Source organism: Chanodichthys erythropterus, chromosome 8 (assembly GCF_024489055.1).
Source record: "Chanodichthys erythropterus isolate Z2021 chromosome 8, ASM2448905v1, whole genome shotgun sequence".
NCBI lineage: Eukaryota > Metazoa > Chordata > Actinopteri > Cypriniformes > Xenocyprididae > Chanodichthys > Chanodichthys erythropterus.
Genome location: NC_090228.1, coordinates 21,183,474 through 21,199,094, shown reverse-complemented (window position 1 = coordinate 21,199,094; position 15,621 = coordinate 21,183,474). Strand labels below are relative to the sequence as shown.

The 15,621-nt window shown below is 38.9% G+C and overlaps 1 protein-coding gene across 1 annotated transcript in view; it reads left to right on the top strand.

The window, feature by feature from the left end:
- taf3 (TAF3 RNA polymerase II, TATA box binding protein (TBP)-associated facto) overlaps window positions 1-13,369 on the top strand; it is a 52,053-nt gene extending 38,684 nt beyond the window's left edge. The window contains exons 3-7 of the mRNA XM_067391098.1: window positions 536-2,250; window positions 8,818-8,897; window positions 10,711-10,966; window positions 11,684-11,790; window positions 12,464-13,369. Of these exons, the coding sequence (XP_067247199.1) occupies window positions 536-2,250; window positions 8,818-8,897; window positions 10,711-10,966; window positions 11,684-11,790; window positions 12,464-12,578 (2,273 nt within the window). The 3' untranslated portion in view covers window positions 12,579-13,369. The remainder of the gene's footprint in view (window positions 1-535; window positions 2,251-8,817; window positions 8,898-10,710; window positions 10,967-11,683; window positions 11,791-12,463) is intronic.
- Window positions 13,370-15,621: the final 2,252 nt, after the last annotated feature.

Sequence of the window (15,621 nt, the reverse complement as noted above, 5' to 3'; positions counted from 1 at the left end):
TGCAGAGAGTTGCAGTGGCCAGATTACCACTGGTTAACTGGTATCACACCACCCTAGTGTGAGTGTGTGTGTGCATTAGGAGTGCTTGGAGACATTAAAAAAAGTTTGATTTAACCATAGATTGCTTCCACACTTGGATGTGGGTCTGATTTTGTGTGTGTGTATCTTGTTCGCTCTGTTGATCTGCTGTGTAATCAGGTGTGGATGATTTTGATCTTTTGCTCTGATATCCACCCTCTATTCCACCCTGAAATGTTCCCTCTCTGTTAATATTGCTCATTTTCAACATTCTGACTTTGTCTTATTTTTCCCTGCTATGTTCTTATTATCTATATTATTTATTATTTTTTACTATACTAAATAAGGTGGGTTATTTGTGGTGTGTTGACTGCAGTGCATGTGAGCTTTCAGTCTGGCGTACATCATATCTTGATCCTGTTTTTCATCTCTTGTTTCTTGCCTTTTGGAAATTCTGGTTGCATTTGATTTATTTTAAACCTGTGATATTAATATTTTGTATATTTCTTTCTGGCAGATGAGGAAGAGGAGGAACCGGTTCCTGCAGATATGGGCACTTCTGCTGAGGCCATGCAAGTCTCCTTGGGTGAGGAAGAGGATGTTGAGGAAGAGGAGAATGATGAGAACTGGCTTAGTCGTCATGGCGGACAGAGTCCCAGACCTGAGGGTCTATTGCCTGCCGCCAAGAGACCCCGCCTAAGCACCAAACCTGGCGTTAGCCCTGAATGGTGTTACGAGCCACGGGAACCCCTCAGTTCCCTCAACTCCCAACACATGCCCCATTCTCCCTCCCCTCCCCTCTCCCCCGAATTACCCAGACCTCCTGTGGCACCTCCTACACCTGGACACAAGCCCAAACTGCCCTCGCCCTCTCCTGCACGGCAGAAGAACAAATCACCCAAAAGAGGGGGTGGCTCTGCTCCCACTGGAATATTGGGGCGAGCGCTTGCGTTGACCCCACCCAAGACCAATCAAAAGGCTGGTAAGAGGTCACCCGGTAGGCCCAAAAGTCCCCGCAGCCCACGGCCCAGTCCTGCCCATTTGAGTGCAGCTGGGCGTGGTTGGGCCGGACCTCTCGGAGATGATAGTTCTCGCGATGGCCAGTTCAGAGGTCATGATACAGGAGACGAGGATATTGAGAACTCTATTGCTGCTGTGATTGCTCGCGCTTGTGCGGGTGGAGATGGCACATCAGACCCATTTGCTTATGACTCGGACTCAGACAGTGAGGGGACAAACCCTCCAAAACCTGCACCCAAACCTGCACTTACACTTAGCCATGTCAAACCTCCACAAGTTCTCACCGGAAAACATCCGCTTCCGCCACTTCCCCCACATCTCAACCCACCCAACCGCTGGACGATGGATGACTCTATAGACGAGGTCATTCGGAAAGCCAATCAGGGTCAAAAGCCAATTCAGGCCCCAAGTCTTTCACCTCCGGAGCCCTCTTACCTGTCGTCCCCACCTGACTCGCCTCCTACACCGCCGCCACCTCTCAAACCACCCCAGGAACGGAAAGACCCAACTACTGCTATTCTTATGAAGAAAAAAATCAAGAAAGACATCAGGGTCAAGTTGAAGAAGAAAGACAAGGAGCGACTCAAGGAGAAGGGCAAAGAGAAAGGAAAGAACAAGGACAAAAGTAAGGAGAAGAAGCGGGAAAAGGAGCGAGGGCAAGTGGAGGAGACAAAGATCACCTGGCCGGAGCTATCGCTTGGAGTTGGAGGTGAAGAGCGGAGAGACGGCATTGGCGGGAAGAAAGAAAAGGACAAACACAAGGACAAGAAGAAAGATAAAGAGAAAAGCAAGAAGGAGAAAGAGAAACGAGACAAGGGCAAGGAGCGAGGGAAGGATGAGAAGAGGATATCTCAAGTAACCAAAGATGTCGCCGCTGCCGTTGCCGCCACCAGCCCACTGTTCAGCCCCCAGACCTGCTTAAGAGTCCCATCAATGTTGCCCCCTTTGCCACCAATACTCCCTGATAAATTGTTCCCGCACACCAAGGATATCAAGAGCAAAGACAAAGACAAGAAGAAGGACAAGAAAGAGAAGAAGAAGAAAAAAGAGAAGGAGAAAGATAGAGAGAAGGAGCGGGAAAAGGAGCGGGAGAAGGAACGGGCAAGGGAGAAGGAGCGAGATAAAGAGGAGAAGAAAAAAGACAAAGAGAAGAAAGAAAAGACAAAGGAAAAGGAGAAAGACAAGCCAAAACTTGAGAAACAAAGTTTAATGGTAAGACGCCCTAGCACAAGTCCCTGTTCTCACGCGGTGTTGGGAAAGCTACTTTTCAACAGTCAAGCTGCCCTCTTACAGTTACACGAAAAGCTACACTACAGTCTATTAATGAAAGAAGCGACAGTAGCTACATTGCATAAGACTAGAAAATGCCCCCAAATGATTAATATAGTAAATATAGTAGTATATAGTAGATATAGATATAGTAGTATAGATAGTAATGTAAAAACCTTCCCAAACTATGCTGAATATGACAGAGGTGGCCATTTTAGGAGAACATGTTTGATTATTGTATGAAAAATGTGACAACATTACTACTTTTAAAAATTATACTATTGTAAACTTATATTTCTGAGTGAAACACGATATTCAACGAGAACAAGGGGTACGTGTAACGTAGCTTTGCGTCGCGTTTGCAGCTTTTCATACGCAACTATGATATAATCATCATTGAACACCAACTACATAAGGCCATGGGCCATTCATAAAACTTCCACATGAATTCAATATGACTATCAGGTGCAGCATCAATAATGCAAGACACAAGGGAGTCACACAGATAGATTTACTAGCTGGCCTCGCTGTGTGTGTGTGTATCTTTCTGTTTTTGTCTCCTTGTGTGTGTACCTTTGAGATCAGAGGTAGATCGCTGAGCTACATTTACATTTCCGTCTTTTCCGGTCGATTTGTCCCTGGAATCCTGCTCCTTGCATGGAGCCCCTGTGCACACACACACATACACAATAGACTATCAATCTGTGTGCAAATCAAACAAGGGATAATACACCTCAAAGCCTCTGTTTACCCAATTCATATCCCATTTTTAGAGCGTTTATATGTATGTGTGTCTGCAAAAGAGCTTGAGGGAAAGAGAGTGTTAGTTCTTCTTTATCAAACTCATCCTCCAATCGCTTTTCACTTTCCAACGACAGTGATAATGTATGTACACCACATCAGAGTAGCTTGAATTGATTTGGACTGCTGCAGAATTCCATTTTTCCTGCTTTCTGTCTCTTTTTCTTTCGTTACCTGAATCCCTGACCCCCGCACTCTTTTTCTCTCCATCTTTTTCTCTGTCTCCTGCTGCCACTGGGAGATGGGATTGAGAAAGTGATTTCTCTCGTTCTCCACCTGCTTAAATCTTTCCATCACTTTAATTTTTTGCAAGGCTGCTTTGCTGCCATCCAGGAGAAAAGAAAAAGAGACAAGAGAGTGAGAGGAAGGAGGAAAAAGAGAGAGGGAGAGAGCTGAGGGGGTGGGGAGCTGGGGGGGTTATCAGTCGTTGGCCTGAGGTATGTGTGCAAGGGACTTAAATCCGTAGAGATTAGCAGAAAAATGCCGTCGGTAGCAGTAAGGGGCTTTACGCCACTGGTTGTATTAGTTCAGGTGAAAAGAGTATTGCGTTTACATAAAACCGGACAAATCCAGCCACAATGCCAATGCTGTGGGACCACAATGCAATCTGCTATCTCTGGACCTTAACCACAACATCCAGCGCTGTTTCCTGAGAACTGCTTCGAACTACTGCCATCAAACACTGAATTACAGAAATTGAGAGAGAATGATGGTGGAGAGAGAGAAGAGATGGGGCAAAAGAGGAGACAAGTGATACAATGTAGAGAGAGATGGAAAAAAGCAAAAGAGATTATGCCATATTTTCTTGTAGTGGGTCCTTAGTCTTTACTTAGTCCGTACTTGCTCACTTGAAAACAAGTGGCAAATGGTTCAAGTCAAAATGTAATGGTTTTTGCAGCCCACTTCAGATGTTTGTCTGATTGAAACAGCGTATTCAATTTAAGGAAAAACACAATTCAATTTAAAAAATAAAAACAGACCAGGATATTTTTTTTCACTGTAAATTTTTCATTCATTGTAATTTACTGGATCATGAAAAATGGTCTCTATGTAACATGTGGTTCGAGAAAGCGATGTCAGCCAAAAAGTAAAATTGCTTCAGAGGTACAGTGTTATTGTTATATGAACAACCAGTCAGCTGATTTTTTTTTTTTTTTTTTGTCTCTCAAGCTTTAGACTGTTTCCACAGCAGAGGAAACCATACTTGAAACCATACTTAAGTAAAAGTACACATAACTTACAGCAAAAATGTCTCCGTTACAATTTACAAGGCTCCATTTTTAATGGCAAGTCACCGACATTAAACTTATGCCCCATTCTATTTCTGATAACAACAGTCGCACTCGAATGTAAACACTTTGTTAAAGTACGCACAACACAACAGTAGTAAATGGCCCAGAAGTCTAATTCAGCATGATCCAAGTACCAACAAGTCAAAAAATTCTCTAATCAATTCAACTGTTTAAGGAACCAAATATCATGAATGTCCAGTGTTCTTTAAAAAAGTTAAGCTGTTGTGAATAAGAACTAGTTCTCAGCTCCCAATCCTATCAGTAATGAAGGGTATTCCATGATGGCCAAGATATGCTTTGTGCTTATACCCAGTTGCATAAACGTAGGCATTATGTTAAGACAGTGTCTAAAGAACTCATGACCAACTAGTAGTTAGCCAAGGGACAATCAGTCTTACTTTTTGGTATCAAATTAGATCAATCTGTGTTTTAATGTAACTGACTTAAAATAAAGTCTTTGATGAATAACTTGTAAAACTAGTTTTATCAGTTTATGCATCCGGCACCTGATCTGACATTCCAGGGATGACATGAATGCCATAACTACATTACATATTTTTGAAATGCAGTGATTAAGATCATTGGTATGAACAGTAAAGGTAAGAGCTGACCACGGGCCTTACATTTACCCCTTTAATTAAACCGTTTAGTTTAAATATTGTCTATGAAAGCTATGCATTTTGATTTAGCACCATCTCTCTAAACTCCACTCCTATTGAACACTGACTCTATACTAAATGACACAAAAAGGACCTTTGTAACATATTTAATTGTATTGTGCTTTATGGTATTACACTGTTGTAAAATTTCGAGAGTTCCTTTTTCACTTTTTCGTTATCGCTTCCTTAGCTCATAGCGCTTTTAAAGAGTGACGCCGGTCTCCGGGTCACGCTAGCTACAGCACTTTACATCCATTTAGAAGCTGATTAATCAATTTGCGCGATCCCGCAGCCATTTATGTTGGGTGCGCGTGCGGTGCGTGTTTGAATGAGCGGGCCTAATCGTGATAGGAGTAGGTTAAGTAGGACGGGGCACTTTTAGGGAGAAAGACATTGCTGCCACCTCCTCAACCACTTAAAGACTAATTAACATAAGCAGATAGTACTATCTCGTCCTGCTATTGTGGGTCACCCTGAGTGTGCACACACGTTCGCTCTTACAGACGCGCACACACACGTACATGGGCCTTATCGTCAAGACACATGGCCTTGGCTCCTTCCTTGGGGAGGTTGAGAGGTCTGTACTTGGTTCTGTTTTGGACGGCTGTTCCCCATTGCCCTATTGTGGTTAGAAAACACAGGTGCTGTTCTTCCAATTGGGAGATGTTGCAATGTTAAGTTGTTTTAAAACTACAACTATAATGACTGTTAAAAATCTAAAATTACTTACTTCTCACCGCCTTGTAGCCCATCCATCTCCCTCCATTCTGGCTGAGGTCAGTTCCTAATGGATAAAATCATTCCTGCCCTTTAGTTACTGTGTTGGGTCACCTGTTGATCCCAAAGTAAAATCTAGGTCCTGAAGCAAAACTCATTTTTAGAAGTCTGTTTATTGCCTTTGTATTATTTTGTGCTACCCTCTCTTTCTATTTCATCACATTCAATTCAGACTGCAAAGTCACAACTCGGGTTAAATATAATTTATTTTGCCGTGGCACTGTTGATTATGCAGCGCCATTGTTGAATAGCAGAGCAGGAAACACTGGTACCAGGTGAAACAAGTTTGTTTTGCCCTATTCTCTCGGAGGACTTTTCCATAGATTAACACGGCAGTCTAAAGTTCATTGTGCCAAGTCCACCGTTAACTCAAGAGCTCCTCTAATCAACTGAAGTACAAACTGCTGATAAATCTTTTATGGCAGTTTAGAGTTGCAGCCCTTGTATATCCCCAGTATAGTGTAACCTGTATATAGGAGCAATCAGGGTTGGCAATTCTTTCCCAAGCATGTATCGCTAGAAGAGACGTGTGATAGTCATGGTTATAATGCTTCATAAAAGCCATCCATTTGGGACGATCGGATCTGAAAGCGAATCGGAGAATGGTTATAATGCTTCATAAAAGCCTCCCATTTGGGACGATCGGATCTGAAAGCGAATCGGAGAACGAGAATTGCTCGTGCAGGCATACCTCCAGAGCTTTTTTTGTTTTTTTTTTTGGCGTCACTCGCCAGGTTTGTTCATGCATATATGCTAATGCAGCGGCTAACACAGCCTCTCACGCTCCTATTCTCTCCAAATGATGCAACCTGCCAGCCATCCTCTCAATTCTGCTGATACTTACGTTCCCCTCTTTCCATAGAAGAAAGGAAGTGAAAAACAGAGAAAAAGAGAGAGGATGGGGTGGTAGACAGACAGCGAGAGCGAGACACAGGGAGGAGTCTCCAAATCCACAAAGGTTTTGTAATGAATGCGCGGCGCAACAATAAAAACAAAAACATTAAAGAGAGAAAAGACATGTTTCTGTGTTAAACAATTAGTGCAGCGGCATTATGGGGGATCTGGGCGGACAAAAGCTCCACAGCGGCAGGGGTTCTCCCCAACACAAACACACAAAGAGCACCTCACTCTCGTTAAGCCTCGGAAAAACCCCCGAGACACACTCTACACCGGTCTCCTCAGCCAGCGCCGCGTTATCCGTCCCTATGCTATCATCTCCTCCATCTCTCATGCGCTCTGTTCTGTGCATCATCCCATTCTGCTGTTTTTATCTCTGTACTGGGGTCTGTTTGTACCCCTCTCTCCGTTCCTCCCCGCCTCCCTGGCCTTGGACAGGACACACTACTGCCAGCATCAGAGGTGTGTGTACATAAAGGGCTTTCAGGAGGACTGACCCTGGTGCTAGCTAAACTGGATTAGCAGGACACTATGTTGTCTATCTGCTGTGTTAAGTGTGAGCATCTGAGGGGAGGCCAGGTGGTCTTGTCCCCATTAGTAGCTGATTTGTAGTTTAATAGCTTGCTTTTGACTTTAGATTTTCATGATCATGTCAACACTGCAAGTTTTGGCAAGGGTAACCTCAGTTTGAAGTATTAATTCCGTAGGTATGAGGAATATGGTGTCCCACTACCCTGCATAACCCTGTGATAACCTTAGTACTGTTCTGCCATCTAGCAGCTGTGAACATCATGTATGCCAACAGTTTAACCTGTTTGGTGATGGCTATTTTAGACAACAGTGCACTGTAAACCCGAATAAGATGGCAAAACTCAAAAAATTTAAGGTAATAAGTTTCAAATTTTTTAAGTTACAATATTTAAAGTTTACGTAAGCGGAATTGGCAGATTTTAGTTTTGTACTCATACATTTTAATTAAAATTATCATGTAATCTCAACGTATATTTTTAGCAGTGGAAATTTAGCTAGCTATAACTAGCAAATGTTAATTGGTGACAGTGCTTTGATAACATTAGCATAAGATAGCAATTGCTGAAAAAGTACAGCAATATAAAACATTTTCTTAAACTAAGCTCATGCTCCATTCATCACCATGGTCAGTTTCGTGAACTCAAAAGTAAAAAGGTTCTAAATACTCATAAAAGTTAATTTGATTTACCTAATTTGTTTAATTGAGTTTGCCCTACTCAAACCAATTAATTATTTTGAGCAATAGGGTTTACAGTGTGATGATAGCAACGTTTGACATGTTAATATCTGCTAATTTTTGCGTCTGTCGTCAACTGAGATACCATAACTTGTGTATGTGAAACTAAAACGAAAGTAGTTGATTCTCTACACACTCTGTGGATTCAGTGAAAATTTGGTTATCATTACCTGAGTTTTTCAGTAGTGAGTTGTCTATTCTGTAAACAACCATAAGAACTGTTAGAAGGCACTCAAAAGAGAAGTGACAGCTACATTTTACTGCACAACGTACAAAACTGGCTATATATAACCATCAGGCCATTGTTTTGAGAAAAAAAAAATCTTTTAAAACTCATTATTGACGCAAAATAGATTAGGGATTATTTTAGAGCTTTTCATTATAATGTTTTGTTACTTGATTTCACCAAGAAACATGTAAAGTTCTCATTCACAGCTTTAATGCAAATGTTGTTTCAATATCCAGGCAAAACAAAATAGATTTATTACATTGATTAGCATATTGGTTATCCTGAGATCAGTAATTTGTATAACATTTGCAAATTCCTATTAGATAGACGGCATTAAAGAAAGCTCAAAGAGGGCTGAGCAATAAATCAATATTGATATTTATAAAAAAATATATCAAGAAACTTTTTTTAATATAAATTGCTATATTGATTACATTTGAGAAAATTGATTACATTTTCGAAGTTTTATTTCATTAGATGCTGTTTTTGATAATACATTTCTATTAAATCATAAATATAGAATCCAGAAAAATAATAAAATGGGAATTGCTATACAGTATATTTCAAATGATTTTTGTCTCTGTTCAGGCTGATATTTCTCCTGCTGTCCCACCATCTCCTGTCATTCCCCGACTGACCCTCAGAGTGGGCGCTGGACAAGACAAGATGTAAGTACCCCCCCCCCCCCCCACACACACACACACACACACACACACACACACGAATAGTTAAGACTATCAGGCAGCTCTCTGTGTGGTCAGAGTCTCTGAGTCTGTGTACAGGTGTGAGTTTCAGGCTTTGGGTCTTGTGACCAGTCCCAGACGGCCCATGAGGTCTTTGAGGGGGGCAAACACACACACACACACACCCCCCACATCATGGCCCCCTCCTGCACACTCCTATCAATAGCGCTAGTGTTCACACCACTTAACCCCCTCACACACACACAGCGCCATACTACAGGTAAGGCGATTACTGATTCCTGAACGTCTACACGTGACTGATGTCGCTTTAATGGCCAGTGTGATTTAGACTCGGAAAGTATAGTGTCTACACAGTGTTTTGTCTGTGTTTTTGAATTTCTTCCTCACCTCTTCAGTTCCACCTGCATGCAGGACAGGAAACATTAGTGTTTACGTCTAAGTGTGTGTCTGTTTGTACAGGATGGCCTTTATTCTCAGCCTGGGAGTGTGTGTCGTGCCTCTGATGTTGCCTATGTTGTGCTCTTTTCTTGCACCTGTAGTCTGGTGTGTAGAAAAACACAATCAGCAGTCCTTTCAAGAGGAAAATGTGTTTTTATGTCGGTCCTTGTGATTTATTTCATTTACATAAACACAAAGCTTTAGATGTTGTTTTTGTTTTACTTTTATTTTAGGTTGAAAGACTTTAGGGATGCATAGTATATCAGTGATGAAAGTAAAAGATAAAAGAGTTCTGATTTGTATCAGCAATAACAAAAAATAATGATCGTTACAGTGTAAATATTTCCGAGATCTCAACAGAAGCTCCTCTGATGCACGTGAAAACATGGACACGGGTCAACTTTGACCTTTGAAAGGTCTTGAGGTCACATCCTGGACAGGGCATACCCCACACCATCTTTGCCCCGAGAGGGAGTCCTGTGCATGGTTGTGGTGTGTGTGTGTGTGTGTCAGTCAGATGAAGCATAAATAATGAGTGTCTGTGTGTGTAATCGGAGCTGACCGTTTGACACGCCCTTCTCAGGGTCAATACCACAGCAAGCGCCGCTGTCCACTCTCTCTGATCCTGTCAATCAACCTGTTACTCGGCAACAGCAGGGTTTAATCAGTATGTCTGGCAGCATTTAAAAGTCAAAGTGCATGTGATACAAACTGCATTAAGTTCTTCTCTATTGCCAGATTATAATTAAGGATCTATAATATATTGATAAACATATCAACCAATATTAGCTAAAATTTGAATGCAGATAAAATAAGCATTCAGAAAGGCGTAAGTATAGCATCCCAAAAATGGTGGTAAGAGCTTTAGTGTGTATATATATATATATATATATATATATATATATATATATATATATATATATATATATATATATATATATATATATATATATATATATATATATATATGTGTGTATACATGTACACACACACACACATTTAAATAAATAAAAAAAAAACATTACAATTGGTAATTATATTGTTTTTTGACCATCACAGGAGAATAATATATAGAGATTTTAAATTATATTTATTTAATTAATATTTATACAATGTATGTGTGTGTGTGTGTGTGTGTGTGTGTGTGTGTGTGTGTGTGTGTGTGTGTGTGTGTGTGTGTATATATATATATATATATATATATATATATATATATATAATTTTTTTTTTTTTTAAATATATATTATTAATTATAGTTAAATCCAACAGTTGTCAGTTCATGTAAATAAATTAGATGATATTGTATATAACCCTTTCTCCCTCTCTCTTTCTTCACCAGTGTGATCAGTAAGGTGGTCCCAGATTCAGAACCCATCCCTCCTCCACCACGGACCCCAGTGGCCAGGTCTGGTCCAGGAGCTCGGATGCGTTCCCCTCCGGCTCCTCCTCCACCTGCCCCGGCTCCTGTAGCACCTCCACCCCGCCCTCCTCCTGTCCTGCCCCCTCCGCCCCCAGTCGCCCCCATTCAGCCGCCACCCAGCCAGGCCAAAGCACGGGGATGCAGCGTCGTCACAGAGACCGTCAGTGCATACGTGGTAAGTCTCAAATGTGCACACGACAAAACTATTGGAAATTAATTATTGGATTGTATTAATTTTAGTATTATTAGAAATATTAATATCAATTTTATTAATATAAAAAGTACATGTATATTATACATTATATTTAATATTTATATTATTTCTTAATAACACAATAAATAATTCTTAAAATAATATAATTTAATAGCATAGTTTTATGCTGTTTACAGTAATTATAGTACGCCAATATACAGTTCAGGCATCATTATCAGGCTCTGTGTGGCTCTTCCAATCAGAATTTAGAGCCGAAACTTTCCATATTATAATTAAGCTAAGGTACAAGAGGTATTTATATAAATATGTGACTTGCTTCATCAATTTGACCTTGGCTTTGAAACACGTTTTGAATGTTATGCACTGGATTACAAATTATTGTCATCATTATTATTGTTGTCGACATTATTTCATTTCATAATTGAGAATGAAATGCATGTTTAATTTTTTAATATGCTCTTCCCTAGATTTTTCTAGCTAAATTGTTTACATTTTTGGGCTAAGCTGAGGGGGAAAAAAAAAAGTGGATTAAATGGTTTATTGTGACCTCCAACTCGAAATGATAGAGGATGTGACACACATATAATAGTATATAATAGCACTTGTTTCCCTTTGACCATTGCCATAAGTAACACTTTCCAAATTAGTTTGACTGATTCTTGTGTTTGTTCATCACAGATTCGGGATGAATGGGGTAATCAGATCTGGATTTGTCCAGGATGTAATAAACCTGACGACGGCAGTCCCATGATCGGATGTGACGAGTGTGACGACTGGTATCACTGGTAAAAGCCGTTTCCAGCTTCTCTCACATTACACAGTCACCAAACACAGATTTTTTTCCAGTAATGTGACATATTTTTAGAGGAAAACTGTAGATGGGAATTACATTTAATCTATAAGGAAGTTGACTTTGTTTAATTTCATCTTGACTTTAGGTGAAGTCATGCAGTTATGACTTTATTCATCTCGTGTGGTGCACAATACATGTCCTTTTTTTAGACATAAGTACAAAATGTAGTATGTTTTGATGAATTAAAAGTTAATTAAAAGAGTTGTTATATTTTACACTAATTCTCTTTCATGCCATTTCAAGAGCCACACACACTTTTAAAGTAAATCAGAGGAAGTCCCAATCAAAAAAACCCAAAATGAGTCTAGATTGCCTGGCATTACTGTAAAGCTTTTTGGGAATCATCTTTTTGATGCGTTTCGCTCAAAGATCCAAAATACACACACGCATAGAAAACAAACTGTGTCTCTTTCATGATGAAAGCAGATATTTTGATGGTGAGAATGATCAAGAAGTTTTTATATATAAAAGACATGCTTTTTTTGAGTCTCCATTTTGAATTTATATCAAAATATATGAAAAGAAATGCAAACTTGGCACATGAGCTTGAATGACACAGATCGGTATCATGAAAACTCATCGATCTCTCGTTCTCTCTCCTTCAGGCCATGTGTGGGTCTTGTAGCCGCCCCTCCGGAGGACCAGTCGTGGTTCTGTGTGAAATGCGCTGGCAAAAAGAAAGACAAGAAGACAAAAAAAAGGAAACGCAAAGCGCACTGACCCACATTTCTTTTTCTCCCGTCTTCGTGCTCATCTGTTTTCGCCTTAATTCGTTTCCAACTCTATTTTGCTGCGTTTGTTTGTTTTGTTTTTGTTTTGTTTTCACCCAGCCCTTCTTTTAACTTGGTTAACTTAACTCAGTGTCCGGTATCATAATGTATTTTTTAAAATGAAAATTTCAAATGTGTATATGTTACTTTTTTATGTGGAGAATCGTACAGTATGTCTATATGATCTTTGTACCGAGCTCATGATTGTTCAGTAGATGTGTTTTGAAATGAACCTCTGACTTCGCCCTCATTTAATGGTTGTTCCATGTATGTGCTGATTCATCAAATCACCCAGGAGAAAAAAACATTCTGTACCATAATCGGCCTTTTAATATCGTTCTTCTGATTGATTTTGACTGGAGGTGCAGTTGCATTTTAGTATGGATTTAATTAAAAGTTGCTTTTTCACATCTTATTGTTTTGTTGTCTTGTCGTTCGTTTTGGGTTGGAGTGTAAAGATAGGTGGACCACTCGTTCAGAAAAGGTTTTCAGAAGCACTGTCAAAATGATAAATAAAAGGTTAAATGTATTTTATTATTTAACCTTAGTGATATTTCTGTATTGTTCAGTCAGTTGGTTTTGGCTTTAGGCTTGAATATGGCTTTTCTCTCAAATTATCGTTGGGAACTGTAAATGTTTTTATATTGCCATAAAGGTTGGAATGAGTTAAATATGATAAATGAAGTGTCAGTTACACATTGAAATGTTTTTTTCAAGAACACATTGAATAAAAAACAAATAACCAGAGATGGGCATTGTTTATTCCAATATGAAATGCTTTATACAAAACCCTCAATCCTCGAAAGGTAAAGTCCCATTTCATTCATGTCCTAACAAAATTGTAATTGTTCCAACTTAAAGTGGCCCCAAAAAGTATTTTGGCACAAAATGTCTGGTGTTGCATAAAGCAAGTGGCATTTATTTCAAAAAAGATGAGGAACAAGTGTACTTTTCGCATATAACGACGGTTATATGCGAATAACGACACCTGTGTGAACTTTACGGGAATGGACTAAACGGATAATGATCTTTTGAAGCATGATTTGTTTGCAGATAACCATGGACTTTATGTCGAACGAATAATCTCACAGCAATTCATACGTGTTTTACGAGGCGGCTAATTCATACGAATTTGTACGTTTTTTGCTAAATCATACGTATTTTACAAGATGCCAAATTCGTATGAGTTCGTACGAATTATCTACTTCTAAACCTACCCATCACTGGGGTTTAGACAAACCGTATGAATTCTATGAGTGACGCTGGATGAATTCGTACGAATTAGCCACCTCGTAAAATACGTACGAATTGGTCGTGAGATAGCGTTGGTCTCATCGCATCTGCTTATTAGAAAAAGTGTTAACAGAAGTATGAACTGACGGCCATATTTACAGATTTTTAAGGTAATCAGCTAACCTAGCTAGTTATTTTTTTTGTTGGCGTTTTATTCAGTTTTAATAGGCTATACGAATGCTTGAATGCTTTACTTTACAGTACAAAATAAACATGAATGAACATTGACAGAGCAGATTGTGTTGAAAGACCCAGTACAACCTTCTGAAATATATCATGTCTCATGCAATCGCTCAATCAGTGTTTCGACCACGGGTAAAACAGCTTGTAAACAATGTTTACCTCAGAAAAGCCCATAAACTGTAGAAAACGTATTCCAGAGAGTAGCAAAAAAAGCACTATATTACATATTATATTTTTACTGTAATACCATTAAAAGTTAGCTATTATTATAGCTTTATTATTATAAAAATGTCCTTCTGTAACGTAATTGTATAGCCTACAAATCAGTTGTTAATTAACCAATAATAACAAAAACCAGCTGAAAGGGTTCTCTGTATAGTTTAATACAACATTAGTTGAGAAATATTTTAAATTGACATGTACCAAATTAATCAATATTGAATCGAGATTGAAATCGAATCATAACCTCGCAAGCTCATGAATTGAATCATGAAATGTGTCTCACTCCTAGCTGAACAGCCCTGGATTTATATGAAGAACTTACAAAAGACCTGAACCAGAATCGATGCAACCTGTTTTACAGAATACGAAAGTTTGTTGTACATAACTGTGTTAATATTTTGGTGTGTGGTACCATTGATATTTTACAGTAGTTCCGGGGCCTATACCATGAAGCCGGTTTAGGTGGATAGCCAGGTATGTTTCAGTTTAGTTTGCGGCAACCCTGGGTTTTAGGCACCATGAAAGTGGCTTGGGTTTAGCGGTGTTCATTTCCATAGTAACACTCCATGGCTAACCTGCTCCGGGTCAGGTTATGTTCTAGGTAAGAGATCTCAAACTGAAATTGGACCAATCAGCTGTGAGCTGATTGGTCCAATCACCCCCAGTTTCTCTTGCTCCAAATTTAAGGTCACAATATAGTAAAAGATTTTTAAATACAAAATTGTCTTTATCGATGGATATTTATTATAATCATTTTATATTATTATATAAATATTATACCCATGATCCGATAAACATGAGCAATTGTAGTTTAACAATTATTAATAAAATGTAAAGTTTAAATGAACATAAATATATACAGATAATATAATACGTTTGAAATTAGTAAATAAAGCATATATATATATATATATATATATATATATATATATATAATATATAATATATATATATATATATATATATAATATATAATATATATATAATATATATATAAAATCAGCTATATAAAATTACTTCACATCTTTCACTTGAACTGATCTAGCAATATATTTTCTTGCTGTGTAAATGCATTTGTGTGTATTTATGCATTCATATTCTCTTAGGGTATGTTTACACAACAACAATGTAGCTACTAAAAATGGAAAAGTTTTTCCTTTGAGTTTTTCACGTACAGACGACAACGTTGACAAATGATCTCCGTTCACACAGATCTGTGAAAATGACTAAAAACACTGTATTCTGCTGCCAGGCCAGTAGTTGGCGATGTCACTTTGTAAAGAAACACTACATGC